The sequence below is a fragment of the Ziziphus jujuba genome, chromosome 7, assembly GCF_031755915.1.
Source record: "Ziziphus jujuba cultivar Dongzao chromosome 7, ASM3175591v1".
Lineage (NCBI taxonomy): Eukaryota > Viridiplantae > Streptophyta > Magnoliopsida > Rosales > Rhamnaceae > Ziziphus > Ziziphus jujuba.
Window position 1 is genome coordinate 19,429,576 of NC_083385.1, and position 15,912 is coordinate 19,445,487.

At 31.2% G+C, this 15,912-nt stretch overlaps 2 protein-coding genes across 2 annotated transcripts; both read right to left on the reverse strand.

Annotated features, from left to right (window-relative positions):
- Positions 1 to 5,517: 5,517 nt before the first annotated feature.
- LOC107425489 (uncharacterized) lies at positions 5,518 to 8,576 on the reverse strand. Its single transcript, XM_016035492.4, has 2 exons — positions 8,033 to 8,576; positions 5,518 to 6,187 (listed from the first exon to the last, which is right to left on the reverse strand). Exons 1-2 carry the CDS (start codon positions 8,288 to 8,290, stop codon positions 5,933 to 5,935), a joined length of 513 nt encoding a protein of 170 aa, XP_015890978.3. The 5' UTR covers positions 8,291 to 8,576; the 3' UTR covers positions 5,518 to 5,932.
- A 2,514-nt stretch (positions 8,577 to 11,090) lies between these two features.
- Positions 11,091 to 12,710, reverse strand: LOC107425473 (anthocyanidin 3-O-glucosyltransferase 6). Its single transcript, XM_016035471.4, has one exon. It carries the CDS (start codon positions 12,606 to 12,608, stop codon positions 11,178 to 11,180), a length of 1,431 nt encoding a protein of 476 aa, XP_015890957.3. The 5' UTR covers positions 12,609 to 12,710; the 3' UTR covers positions 11,091 to 11,177.
- Positions 12,711 to 15,912: the final 3,202 nt, after the last annotated feature.

Here is a 15,912-nt window from a genome sequence, read left to right on the forward strand (position 1 = left end):
CATGAGTTTGGCTTAGTAGTTTCTGGTAATTTTAGTTATTTACCCAAGTTTTTTTGTTTTGCTGCTTCATTGAAACTAGCTAGTGGTAATTGCCACTTTAATATATCTGTTCATGCTTGTCTTTTAGATTTACCCTCTTTAATAGGAAAATTTTACCAGTGCTCTTTTTCCTTTACCTTTGTGTACCATATATTTGTGATATGTAATTGGTTCTCAATTGGATATGTTGCATTGAATTAGAAATGGGAGATAAATATTTGCGTACCATATATCTATGATAGTATGTTGGTGGCCGAGTTCATGAGCATAGAAATGGACAAAGAAAGATTGTGAACTTGGAAGAGAAGTAAAACTTTCAAGCTCAAAGTCGTAAATACCCTAAAACTATTTAGGCACCTTTATTCCACAACTCTCTACTTTACATAAATTGAATTTTGCCAAATTGGTGCCTGGACATAATTTTCAACCTGATAATGTGGTTAAAGGTGTGGAAATTTGATGGCTGCTCCCTTCTTAAGACATTATGAATCTCCCTCACATATACAACCCCAATGGACCACCTTTACAGTATTTCCAATAGCTTTATGGATTGCTATCTAGATCATGTCATTATAAAGGATATTTTTGAATGAATGTATATTTCTAATGTTATAAACAAAATTTAGCAAACCCACAGAGCCATTGAAGAAGCTTTGTGGCTTGTGAGAATAGACATGACACATAAGCAAGATAAACAATATTTTAAAAAAATTGATCTCCAATATTAATGTCTATTTTAAATGTTAAGCTGATGTGGCTAGATATTATTAAGATGAATGTCTATTCAGCTGATGTGGCTTATATATTATTAAGATGCATGTCCATTCATGAGGCTCTATCAAACATTCTCTATTTTTTATAAAAGCCAAATTTTCCTTAAAAAAGATTGATAGAATATGTATTATCTAGAATAGAGTTGACAATGTTGATATATAGATGGCATAAATGTACATTTAAATCAAATAAAAAATTATTATTCAATGGTAATGTGCAAAAAAAATGTTACATGCTCTATTAGACATTCTCTATTTTCTATAAAAGCCAAATTTTCCTTCAAAAGATTGATAAAAAATGTGATTAATTAATAGTTTCCCATAAAAGCCAAATTTTTCTTAAAAAGACCGATAAAAAATGTAATTAATTAATAGTTATTAATAGTTTTTTTTGCACATTACCTTTGAATATATAAGAGTTTTTTTATTTGACTTAAACATACATTTATGTTATCTATATATCAACATTGTTAATTTCTCTTCTAGGTATACCGCAATCCATAATTACCATTGGAAATGCTCTCAACGATTATTTGACAAGCAGGACAGGACATGACTATTATTTCAGGATAAGTTATATAGTATTGTTTCATATTTAAGAAAATCATAGTAATATACTTTTATTATAATTTGCATATTATGGTAATTTAAAACTATAATCTTTTTTTTTTCTTAATACGATAATTTTATTAAATTATTAACCATCCTTTCGGAGATTTTTATTTTAATTTTTTTTCTATGAATCTTTTGGAGATTAGTTAATGTGATTAAAATTGTAGAGGACTAAAATCCTAATCATATAATAAATTATATGCAACATCATTTATGTTATAAAGTAAATATTTTTCTTAGTCTAAAGTTGAAAACTTCAAACAAGGTATTAGATAATTTAGATTAACATGCATATCAAGTTAAATGATAAACCCACTGGAAAGCAAACTCTTATACAAGCATGCATGCATTATAATATTGCTGGAATAAATCTAGTTGTGATGATATAACAGTAAAAAGCCAGTCTATTGCATCCTTCAGTTAATTCCATTTTATAATTAAGATTCTATTTCCTTAATAAGGATAGAAATCACCAAGTCTTTTTGTTTTCTATTTCTTTTTTTTTTTTTATCATGCAAAAATGACCAAGTTAATTTATAATAAGTGTATATATATATGGTTGGTGTTTCATTAAGACATTCTAATGAATTTTTTATTAAGACTTTACTTATCAGTCTTTGGATTTATCCAAGGGATGAGATTTAAAAATGTATATGGGATTTTATATAAATCTAATAAAATACTAAAACCTACGATAAATCCTGTCATGACTCATATAATCCTCAAATGCATTTTTCAATCTCAACATTTGATGAGATCTTAAGGTTGAAAAGTGAGATCTTGATGGAAAATGCATTAGGACATTCTAAATGAGATACTGGCTATATATCAGTTGGTCTCTCATCAAAACGTTCTGATAAATTTTCAATTAAAACCTTATTTATTGGCTTTTGAATTTCTTTGATAGTTGAGATTTAAAGATGTATTTAGAGTTTTATATAAGTATAGTAAAATATTAAAATTTAGGAGGACAAAATAAACCCTATTATGACTAATATAAATCTTAAATACATTTTTAAATTTCAATTTTTGATGAGATCAAAAACTAATAAATAACTAGCTATATACATATATATGTAAAGAAAGCGCATCAATGATATGAATCATATCTGTTAAAGGAGATTGAATGGAGGCCTTCAATGATATGAATCATTTGATTGTTTGAGAACTGATTATGATCATATCGGTGAGGATAAAAGATAGATTGATTAAGAAAATTAGTCTTTGTAATGAAGATATACATATACGTATATATATATATATATATATATGTGTGTGTGTGTGTGTGTGTGTGTGTGTGTGTGAGTTGCGAGCATCTATTTAGTATCATATATATATATTGTGTGGGATAAAATATAACCCAAATAAGTCCCTCTTTAAAGAGGATAAAACGACCATGCATGAGTCAAGCATGGAAAACAACATTGGTAGATACAGCATATTAGATTTCATATAAAGAAATTAGCAAGATATTTGGATGAATTGGTAGAATGTCTATGGTTAGATATGTTGTGGTCAAATACAACGTGGCATATACAATATGATAGATATAACATGGATGATACAAGATGGTTAAATATGATGCGGGAAGAAACAAATGGCATGATACAATATAGGTGGAAACAATATTTACAAAATAAAAATATATACATGTATATAGGTGGAAACAAATAGTGGCATGAAACGGTGCGGTTTCGATTTGGAATATGATGTAGTATGAAACTACGTGAAATGTTGCATCGTTATGATACAGGGTGTACAAAACATATAAGCGGTATGAAACATGTGAGGTATGAAGCATGGTTGGCATGATACAATCAATGGGTATGAAACGATATGTAGGCAGATACAACATGTGTTATGATATGGTACATGGTCTGATACAACATGTGGGATGATACAAAGTATGGTATGATATAATGTGAGGTTAGATACGATATGGGATAGAAACGACTTGGCATGAGTTGAATAAGTTGGCATGAATATGAAGAAATAAGAAACATGGATGAAATAAATTCTCATGATCAAGTAATAGCTAGAAGATTAGAAACAAAGAGCTTAGTCCTTAATAGATGCGTTATCGAATCAAATAGGATCAAGTTACAATTAAATAATTATAAAAAATGAGGAAGATAAGAATTCAACAAGCACAGGTTCTAAGACAAATATCAATCCATAAATGATTTTGTGAACTAATCCCTTTTGAATTTAGGAGTCCGAGTCCTAATATGATTCAAAAAGCTCAAAGCCTATATAACCTTACTTCTCCATCAGAAATGTCGTTCTAAGCCTACATTGAGCATTAAAATATTTCATATACATCAGAGTATCTTTATCCGATACCATAAGAATACCGGTGCCTCAAAACTTTTCACGTGAGAGAAGATTTGAATATTCTGTTTGAATATTATAAGGATCCAGATTTACGCCTAGAGTATATATATATATATATACATATAGATATAGATATATTTCTAGGTATGATATATATATATATATACACACTATTTTCTGTCTAAAAGATTTGGGGACTGGGTGTTGAAGAAATTTATTCCGTTCCTTTGCAGCCACGGCTGATTCTCCTGCTCTCCCTGCCCATATAATGCTTGAGATCCTTTCAAGAACATCATTCCAAACTACAGGACGTTGTGCTTTGGTTTCCAAAGAATTTAAGCAGCTTACTTACCATCCAAATTTCATCAAACTTGTCCCTCAAAACCAGAAATCAAAAAAAGTATCTGGATTCTTAATAAATATTAATCCCCTGAATTAGAACTTTACCTTTATTTCCATGGCTAATAACGACCATTACCAACTCTGCCATTCTTACTTACCTCCATGTGAAGAAGCATACATTTTGGCAACTACAAAATGAGGTATTTTACTTTGTGTAACTTATAACTGTGCTAGTAGTTGGTTCGACTGATTTGGTAAGCCATTCGCATCTATATTTGGGAGGTAATAGGTTTTAAACACACGATAAGGTGAAATAATTGTGATAATAATAATAATAAAAGTTGTGCTAGTCATTATAGAAAAATTCATACATATTACGTGGGCAAGCCAACAACTAACCGTAGGAGGTAATACCAATCCTATGGAAACATTTTCCAACAATCAAGTATTTGTTATGGTGGTGTTGCTTTCTACATCTTTGCACTACAAGATCGTTCAATTTACCGTAACAGATACGAACACGAGTGCAAAATATTTGATTAAGAAACCTGGAAATGGAAGGGATAGGAAAATACAGTTTCACAAGCAAACCGAATTGGGAAATTTTTACATTGCCTTGGCAATTAATTATAAGAAATAGGCTATGCATATGATCATAAAATGTTACTTGTGGAGTATGAGAGTAGGCTAGGTTTGATTCACCTACCACGAATAGAGCCGTTCTTGGAATTGTGGGTTATGGATCAAAGTGGTCAAAATATATGGACTAACAGATACAGAATTTGCATTAAAACTCTGATTGAAAAGCAACCTGAGCTGAAATTTTGTTCTTTAGCTCATTTTGAGAATGAGATGCTGTAATATTCATGCATGAGAAGTCTCAAATATTTTATATACTTCAAATTTGAGGACTGCAGTTTCGGCCTGGTTGAATGCAAAATGGGTCCAAATATTTTATTTTTCTACACGATCTTGAGCCTGTTGAGTCAAGGAATAGTTGGATATAGTCCAAACCTTCAATAGCCAGTCGTTAATTTTATGAGTTGGCTTAGAATTTTCTAGTCAACTTTTCCATAAGTTCCTTTGCTGTTTCACTGAAACTAGCAGTTGTCACTTTAATATTTTATATATTCACTCCTCTTTGTCTTATCTGTTTGCTTATGCTTGTCTTTTTAATTTACCCTTTTAAATTGGATGGTTTTGGCAACTCCTTTTTCTTATCCTTGTCCTTCTACCTTTGCAATATCAACCATAAATATGGATATTTTGGATGATGCCACTCAATTGGATATTTCGCGTTGAATTAGAAATGGGAGATATTTTCATAGCCTATGATAAAGTACGACTACATGATAGTGATTATTAGCATAAAATTAGTCAAACAAAGAAAGAAAACTTTAGCATTGCTAACGATCAATGAAAGATTGTGGACTTGGAAGAGAAATAAAACTTCCAAGCACAAAATAAATACTCTTAAAACTACTCAGGCACATGTATTCCACAAATTTTGGTGAAAATTTTACTTTACAATTGAATATGCCAAATTGGTGCCTGGAAATAATTTTCAACCTGGTATTGTGGTAACTGACTATGGATTTTGATGGGCTGCCCCCCTAGTAAGACATTGTGATATCTCCACAACATGTACAACAACCCCAACTTCAATGGACCTTTAGAATCCCAAAATAATGGGTAAGTGGACTATTTGGGGCCTGCCCATAACCTTTTTGCTTTTCAGAGTGTGGCTGCCCCCCTAGGCAAAGGCACAACAGTACCTAGGCAAAGCTACAACGGAAGCTTTTTACACATCTTTGTGAAGACCAATATTCATGTCATTGCTCTTTACTCTTCCTTCTTTGCGGAGTAGAAGAGTTTTCAGAGGCTGGATCAAGCCCCAAACATTTTAGAACAGCAAGTTTTGCAAGGTTGAAATAATAGCAAGGATGGAAACGTATATGAGCTCCAGAAGAACTTTCCCTGTCTACATTATCTTCTCCTCCTCCTCCTCCTCCTCCTCCTCCTCCTCTCACTACTCTTCTGCTTGTGCCTGCTGATATTTCCCCTTTTATACTTTGGCTCTCTCCTACCTGCCAAGCAAGAATTTGGCAATCTGTCATACTTTGGAGGACTATATTTTGCTACTTCATTTTAAGAAAAAAGCACCACAAGGAAAATTATTTTTTCATGCTAAGATTTTACAGCCAACGTAACATCAAAGCCTTCACCTTTATACAGTATTTCACATGTTCATGTAGTTTAAGACGAGGAGATTATGAAAAATCACATAATAATGTTCACCCCAAACAAATATATATTTCTCGGATCGTCATCGAATCACATAAACATCCACACTTCCCCCCCCTCTCTTCCCCCCTCAAGGTTGAAAACTTCAAACATGCTGTAAGAAAAAATAAGATTCCACATCCATAAAGAGTAGAAAAGACAAAATTTGACAAAATTGGGATCATTCATAAAATAAGATGAGCATGGACGGATTTTGATTAAAAAACTACTGTATATAATAATAAATTTGAGTAAAAAAAAAAAACATTGAGTCACAATCTTGAGGATTAAGATGCCATGACGACAATGAATAGAGGTTGACATGTTGTTTTAATATTTTAAAATAGCTTGCATAAATTGATGGGGGTTACAGGTACATTGACATAGCCTCCACAAAATCAGATCCAGTTTTGCAATCTGTATATTGGACTTTCTTAACTGGATGGTCTATCCAATTGGTTTTGAGGTGGATTATAAATTTAGCCCATTTGACAAGTGATTAGATTTCGGACCCTTTGTCCATTTGATCGTTCTTGATTGAATTAAAATAGAATTATTAAAAAGACAATGATTAATCATTTAATCCTTTTATAAATCAGGGGTTCACATAGAAAATTGCTATAATATTGAAGACAATAAACACAGACTATCTTTAAGGGCACGGGGGAAGATCTGGATTTTATGCTTACCAACACAAACAGAAGCAAAATTACTAAGAAATAACCAGGGCAAGTCACACTCGCTTATTATATTTATTTATTTATTTTTAAAAAGTAGGTCTAGCAAAGTCTTGTTTAGAACTATTTTAAGCTTTCTGGTGGGGGACATCATTTTCCAAAATAATTAATGCCACCGAAAATTATAATTTAAGAAGAAATTGGATCCAACAAACCCATAAACCATTCAATGATCCAAGGACCAATAATCATATAGAAATGCATATTCAATAAAGCATAAAACTTTACGACCTAAAACTTAAAAATAAATAAATAAATACAGAGCAAGCTCAGATAAAAATGGGACATCATGAAGAAGATTCTCTAATCTTTTGCTTTTTTTTCTTTAAATGAAAGGGCCCAGATCATAAGTAATACAAAAGTTTATATGCAACCTCAGTTATTAGCAAGGTTAGCTACAAAAAGATTTCTAATAATTTAACAGGTAAAAGGGTAGGCGTTTCTTTTAACGATAATTTCAAGGACCTCGAATTCACATAAAACCAATTCCAAAACACCATTAACAAAATAATAAAAGAAAAAGGGGGAAAAAAAAAAAGGGGTTCCCCCTTTTGACCTCTCCTTATGGTTAGTTTGTTAAAACCAATGAAAGAAACAAGAAAAACAATTTTGACCCACTTTCCTTCCGTTTCTTCTGGTTTTCAATCAATGACCAAAAAAACAAAAAATCCCTAGTGAGATTCAATTGAATAGAAACTTGGGTTTTAAGTAGCACATCAAACTTCAAAATTGAATTCAAGAAATTAACATCAATAACTTCAAAATCTTTTTTTTTTTCTCCAAGCTTTTCCAACCAAATGCGACCAAAAAAGAGAATTGAAGAACAAGCAAAGAAAAGATCAAATTGAACAAGAAGGAAAAAAAAAAAAAAAAAAAAAAAAAAGGAGGAAAGGGTTATGAAGAAATCAAAACCTGGGTAGTCTGCAATCGGTTGGAAACAAATCTTGTGGTGGTATTAAGCTTGGAAAGTGGATGAGCATCATTGGAAACCCTCCGACTTGAAGATGATGGGGAAGCTGTGGAAGATGTATGATTATCGGTGTCTGAAAGATCGAAGATGCTGAAGCAGTAGAAAAGAATGATGAGGAGGAACATCACCAAAGCCTGGATCCATATCAGCCATGGAACTCTGTAGCTTTCAACTGTCAGTTCGTCCCCAAAATCAAACATGCTTTTCTTTTTTTCTTTTTTTGCGATAAATATAATTTCAAACAAAGGATTTTTAGAGAGAGAAAAAAAGGGGTCGGAGAAGATGGGGAGGTGAGAAAATTGGTTTCTTCAAGTAGAGAGAGAGAGAGAGAGAGAGAGAGAAGAGGGTTTGAGTGAAAAGAAGACAATGGAAGGTGGAATGGCCTTCAGGAAGACGAGAAAGAAAGAATATAACGGTGGTGTTTGGGGACAAAGAAAGTGAAAACGGAGTTAGAAAAACGTTTTAATTGCAATTCCCACGCGCTACTCCAAGACGCGTTAATTGGACTTATGGGCTTTTCTTTTTTATATGTGTTTTTTTAACAGAAATGATTACCTTTATATAACTTCTAATGGCCCCTCCTTCCAACCCAATCATGAATGGAAGTACTTCCAACATTAAAATTTCAATTATATCATAGTGATTGGTTAAAGATTTGTTTTTTTAAATATATTTATATATATATATATATTAAGGGTTAAAGATTTGTTTTTATTGTTTGGTTTTAAAATTTTAAAAGTTGAATATAAATGTGATTATTATTTTTCAGACTAATAAAATTTTTTCCCATAAGAAAATAAATTATGTTAATAGTAGATTTTAGAATAAAAATTTATTTTTTTTTAAGGAAAAATAAAACATTATATTTAGCTAGTGCATTGCTAAAATAAACTTGCTTCTCTAAATTCTTTTACCATGCTATTAATAAATTTAGCTAAGTGAGTCCGGATAAATGCAATTTCATATCAATTATATAATATATATATATATATATGATAAAATATCAATTATATTTAGAAAAACAACTTTTGGATACATTGATAATTAATATATATATATATATATATATACCGAGATAATATAGTAAAAAACTTATAAAAAAGAATTAGGAAAGATTATATTTTTATTTTTAGGTTTAGGCTATTGAATATAAATATTCAAAAAAATAATATTTTCTTTTAAGGAAAATACTTATGATGTTAAATTTAAATTAAACATATAACATAAAGTAAATTAACAAGGACAGGCACTAATCGTGTGAGGGTTCATAAAACAATGCTTACAAAGCAAGTTTGAAAGACCCGCTATTTCTAAGATAAATCAATCTAGACCAATTAGTATGATTTTTCATTCACTAAATATCAATTTAACGTGAATTTTTGCTTTTAAGAAGATGTTTCGTTAAATCAGAGAGGATAAATAATTGTGTAATATAATTTTAATATGCATTTCGATTTAACTTTTAATATTTTTAATTTTTGATTAGTAGATATCATGTTTTATAGATCATTAGATATCAAAAAGAAAATGAAATCATTTATTATGTATTATTCTTTTTATAAATCCCTTCCCCTATAACTTTCTTCTTGATGAATTATTGTAATTTTTCATTGTCTTTTGTGTGTTAAATATTTCAATCAAATTCTGATCCAATCATAACCCCAAAAAAAATAAATAAATAAAATAAAATAAAATAAAATAAAAGTGCGTGCACATCAAATGCACGAGTAGATCGTGGGGATGTTGAATAGGATCGCCTACGCCATGAGTCGGTGAGTCCAGTGAAGGATAAGTCTGAACGGCCAGCTAAGGTGGTCAGTAAATGAAACGGTGATGGATGAGTTAGAACATATTAGATCACAGTAGGATTTTGCACCACTGCTCCACCATATATAATTTGAAGAAGAAAATGGTTTCATTATGATAATATGGTTAAGCAAGCGAGAAAGGACGTGCTTCTGCATCACGTGCGCACCTCGTGATTAAAAAAAAACAAAAAAAAAAAACTGAGCCAGCCATTTTGGGTTGAACGCCAGTGCTATTCGGTGGAGCCCATATGCCATAGACAATACGTGTCAAACGTAAGCGTAACGTGGACAGTTGGCCACGTCCACGCATCCACCGACCCATGCGTCACCCTTTCTACTTAAAGCCAATTGCCTAAATTACAATTTTCCGCAAAGGAATCTTGTAGAAAAAACTAGGAAAATACAAAATTACTTTTTCTGTACCAATTTTGTTAAAGAATAATATATAGTGTTATTTATCAATATAATTTGTAAGAATTTTAATAGATTTTACCATATATTTATTTTATTGTTTGTTAGAATCCTACACGTGGTGATTATTTTCTCATGATCTAAGTACTAAATGGAAAACAGTGGAATTGCTATTATTTCAAAAACAATATAATTTTAAAAATAAAAATTTTAGTTGTTAATACTGAAAGTGATTAGCGAGTTAATATGACAATACAATTGATGATTACATGGATTTACTTTTGTAAAGATTTTTAGTTTTACACGAAACTAATTATCAACACTTCAATTGCAATTGGTGATAAGAATCAAAACCTCAACAGTCACAAATAACAAAACTTATCGTGTCAAGAAATTTAATACAATTTGAAAATGCATGAATAATCAGTATAAATTTTATAATATTATTGTATATTTATTTAATCAGGTTTAAAAAAAAAAAAAAACTTTTGTACCGTTTTATATTTGTGTAAAGATGTTCATTCTTCTTGAAATTGGATGGTAATTTTCAAAATAGTCTTTTAGACATTTTTTAAACAACATAGAGAAACTAGATTTTACAGTTTCTATAGTTTAGTTTTCTTCAACAAATATTAATTTCACTAATTTTCTTATCTATTTTTATCTTACTCAGATATATTTATTTGATCGAATTCTACTATTATATACTGTTTTTAATTGACAGTGATTAAAAAAAAAAACAAAAAACAAAAAACAAAAAAAAAAACCCCACAACCATGCATACCATATGGAAAATGCTTTTATATAACGAACAAAAAAGATCCGACAGGCAAACAAATCCTAGTGTCACAATTTGGATGATATGGTTTCAGGAAATATTCTCTATTACATCATTGATCAAACGGCTCAAAGAAATGAATGAAGATCCACCGTCCATCAATGCTTTCCTACCCTTTTCACTAATTTCCTGTACTCTCTTCCTTACGTTACTATCATGCTCCATCACCTTTCTTATCCCCATCTCAATCTCTCTGGCACTTACAACCGTCTGATCCATAGAATCCATAACGTAGTCCAACTTAATCTCAACGGCCAAACCCAACTCTTTGACCAACTCAAATGCGTTGAATTGCTGCTCCGAATATAAAGGCCACGTGGCAACAGGCACCCCAAACCACAAGCTCTCCAACGTAGAATTCCACCCGCAATGCGATACGAATCCTCCGATTGCCCGGTGGGCCAGAATGGCTGCCTGTGGGGCCCAACCAATGACCTTCCCTATTTCAGCCGTTCGATTGAGAAACCCATATGGCAGCACATCCGTAGAATCAGTGTAGGAACTTGGAGTGATGCTGTTCTTACCGTCGGATGGGCGTTGACGTAGGGACCACAGGAATCGTATTCCACTGTTCTCAAGAGCACATGCAATCTCCTTCACTTGACCCTCACTAAAGGTTCCCAAATTCCCAAAGCACAGGAAGACCACCGACGAAGGAGGCTGATCATCAAGCCACTTGATCATTTCATCCGAGTCGTTGTTTTCCCCTCCTGACCCCACATCACTGGGAAGGTTCACTATGGGTCCCACGGTATACACAGGAGGGAGACGTTTATCATCAAATAAGGAACGGAGCACATGGGATTCTAACTCCACGAACGTGTTTATGATAATGCCCTTGGCTTCCCTAGTGCTTCTGAAATAATTAATGAACAAAGAGAACTCAGCCTTGTCCAGCATCATATCAGGCAAGACTCGAATTGGAACCGGGTTCATGAAACTCGGCAGGACTAACTCGCCGTCCCGGTTGTTCTTCAACTCGGCGAAATCTATGTTACACTCATCGTATAGAGCTTGGAGGTGGAACATCAGGCTAGCAGAAGCTGAACTCGCCGTGGAAAGAACATAGTATGGAATACCAAATTCCTTAGCCACCTCCATCATCGACGTGCAGACCAAGTCAACGACGAAACCAGCGAGCCGGGTAGAGTCGATGAGCTTGGAGACGAAGTTCTTGACATGGGGTTTCTGGTGCTCTACGAAGGAAGTCATGGTGGTGGTTTGTGAAGATGGGTAATGGCAAGGAAGAATGATAAAGTTGAGACGGTCAGACTTCGAAGAAGCAAGGGATTCGATGTGGGAATCCAACTTGGAGTCCATTGTTGGAGATTTCATGAGGAGCATTGTAATAGAAAGACGATGGTCATGTTTGATTAGGAGCTTCGCAACTTCGATTGCTGGGTTGAGATGGCTCCAAAAGGGAAGAGGAATGAAAACCAGTTCTGCTAATGATTTCTTCATGATTGTGTTATCTGATCAGAGCAAGTGTTTTGAATGTTCTCTAGTGTAGTGTCCTTAATGCATATGATTGTATTTGACAGCTTTTATATACAATCACCAATTATGACCGAAAATTTAGTCTCAACCACTTTTTTGTTTCATAGCAATTGAATTTTCATTTATTGGAAGCTTTTCTGTGGACTGGATTCTAAGCCACATAGTGAGGTTGGAGTATTTCAGTCTATTTTGTCTTCCTTGACATCTTGATTGCTATTTTTTTTTATGGCTAATTAGACTCGGAATTAATTTACAATGAAATTGACAAATTTTCAAATAACTAATCTGGAATTATATATGTATATGTATATTCTTTTTTTTTTTTTTCCTCTTAATCAACTTTAAATATTCTTGAAATAAATGCAATCCGCACATATACTGATATATGTGACCATTAATAATCATAATATCTATATAGATAAACAGATATCTTATCACCAAAAAAAAAAAAAAAAAATCTGTATACACATATATTTCATTTGGTAATTAATTTATAAGGGAAGTAATATTGAATAATTTTTTAAAAAAAGGAATCACATTTTGGTAACATATTTGTTGGAGCAATTTAAGCATTTCTTAATAGTTTCTCCTTATATGGTTATTATGCCGGGCAGGAATGAAAAAATTTTAAAAGTTTTTTCTTGTTTGTTTGTCAGGAATAGTTAAAATTATTAAGGTTCCCATCGATTCAAATAATTTTAATTAGCATATAAAACAAATCTAACTAGATGTCAAAAAAAAAAAAAATGTAACTAAGATTATATTATCCATAAGCTCACATAATTCACATATCATTTACACCAATCTTGCATATATAATCCGATAATTTCCCATCCACGTTCTCAATAAACTATTCCACGTGCTTGTGTATGTATGTTTGTATATATATTATTATTATGGATGTCCTAGAGCAGCAAGTTGTGGATGTATTTTTCGTACATAGTGACTTTTTGTGAAAGGTTATTTTCAAGTCCCTATTGGAGTTGCTTATGCCTTCAAAGCAAAAAATTTGGTTGTCATTCACACTATAGAAATTGAAAAAAGTTTCAATTGTTTCAATTTGGTTGAATCTGATTCTACTTTTGTGGTGCATTTATTAAAGACTCGATCTCCTTTGCGACTTCTTGTTCGTTGGTCCAATTGTTTACTGATTTTACCCTTTATTGTCTTCAAAGTTTCACATATTTTTTCGTGAGGGAAATGCTGTTGTTGATATTTTATCTAAGTTTACAATCTCTACTTCTAGTTTTTCTTGGTCTTTTGCTTTGCCTTCTTATGTTAGGCAGCATCATCTAGACTTGTAAGGATGGTTAATTATCATTTTTTCAAAGTTTTTGCCTTGTTTTCCTCGTTTGTAAAACTCTATTTACTTTTATTTTTTCTAATAACTTTGGTCTCTTGGATTTTTTGGAACCTAGTTGGGATTCAGATTTGTTCTTGAATCGTCTGTTCTAGTATCATTATTTATTGAAAACGTATGTATGTTGTATTATATAAATACAAATTTCATGGATACTATATATATAATTGACATGACATTGATTTTTATTTTTTTTGGGGGGATAAATGCTTTGTTATATATGCCTTGGACCTCTTGGTACGTAATTGAATATAATTGGAAATCAATTTGGAGGGAACTTTACTTCATCAATTGATCTAAGTGTTCAAGGAAAAACTTGAGATTATTAGATTGGTCGTTGTACGTATGTGCCGATTAAGTTAAGTAGGTACAATATCAAATCGATTTTGGTTTATGTAGGTCGATCTGACATTAATGATTGGGTAATAGTCGTGTTAAATAGACTTGTTTTGTTTCCACATTAGGTTTATTTTCATCTAATTTTTTTACATAAATTTAATGGGTAAAAAACTAGGACCATATAATAGTAATCATAATTAAGATTATTTCTTAATTTAAATATTACATTAAAAGTTTTATTTACACTTAAGAGGTTATAAAGTTCGAAATACTCAAATGGAGAGAAATAGTTGCAAATGATATATTAAAAAAAATAGTTGTAAATGATATATTAAAAAAAAAAAGAAGAACAAGTTGTTGTTATATTGTATGAAAGATTAGTTAATTACTTTTTTTTTTTTCATTATTCTAAAATCTAGTGGTACATTTGTTTGTAAAGATTCAATTTAAAAGAGTAGGTTTAAAAATTTATATCATTATTTATCAGATTAATGACCCAAATATGAATTCCCATTATTGAATGTAAAAATAATAATAATAATACTAATAATAATAATGCAAATTAACACAAATTTTAAAAAATAAAATTAAAATCTTGATATATATATATATATATATATATAGATGATGACAAGTAATGTTATATACCAACTATCAACTTATGTGAATGTAACATTGCCTCGTCTCTTTTAGGTTAAGAATTATTATAATGATAAAAAAAAATAATAATAATTGTGTCACTATATTATTAATTAGTTGAAAAAAAATAATATATGTTAATATTCTATTTTGATACAAAAAATGCAATCGGCCAATTGCTTTGAACTGCATGTTTTATTTAAAAATATATTACAGTACACAATAAACAGTGTGGAAGGTAACCCTAAACTATTTATAGGACTTATACTTATAACAAAATAAATCAAATTAAACTTATATTCTAAAGTTCATGCAAACTATACTATTACCAAATATTGACCTATTTGGGAGTTTTTAGCTTAATTATAATAAAATAAATTAAATTAAACTGAAAATGGTTGTAGGATTACCTTAATATAGAGAATGTCTATGTCTTGGTTTTTTTGGACTCAAACTCAGGTAAAAAGGGCTAACCTGCCATACACACACATGCTTAGGCCCATTTAATTGAACCAAGCTCATTTCCATATGAACCCATTGCAAAACTCTAAAAATAAAACTATCAAATTCCAGTTAACTTTAGGAATTCTTTGCTGGTAGCTGTCCCATGGATGTTTTAAACTGATTAATGATAATATGAGACTTTTTTTAAAAGCAAAATGTACCTGGAAATCTGTTACGAAGTTCTAGTTTTGTTGATCTTTATTTTACAACATTAAACATTACAGATATGGCTTCGAAACATATTAATAAATAATCGACACCAATAATTCTACTTGTAAATTATTTGATCAGATTCTAGATAGGGCAGACTACATAAATTCAGATTTTGATAAAGTAGTACAAAATTAAAATTAGATTCAATTTTTTTTCATTGCTTTTTGTTGGTTTGATAACTCTACCATTAACAAAGCACATACAAATTGTAAG

Excerpts from the sequence above, each read along its gene's own strand:
- LOC107425489 (XM_016035492.4), bottom strand. The coding sequence starts at position 8,290 with ATGTTTGATTTTGGGGACGAACTGACAGTTGAAAGCTACAGAGTTCCA. Across the intron at positions 6,188-8,032 it reads ACCGATTGCAGACTACCCAG|GTAGGAGAGAGCCAAAGTAT; the intron begins GTTTTGATTTCT and ends CTTGCTTGGCAG.
- LOC107425473 (XM_016035471.4), bottom strand. The coding sequence starts at position 12,608 with ATGAAGAAATCATTAGCAGAACTGGTTTTCATTCCTCTTCCCTTTTGG.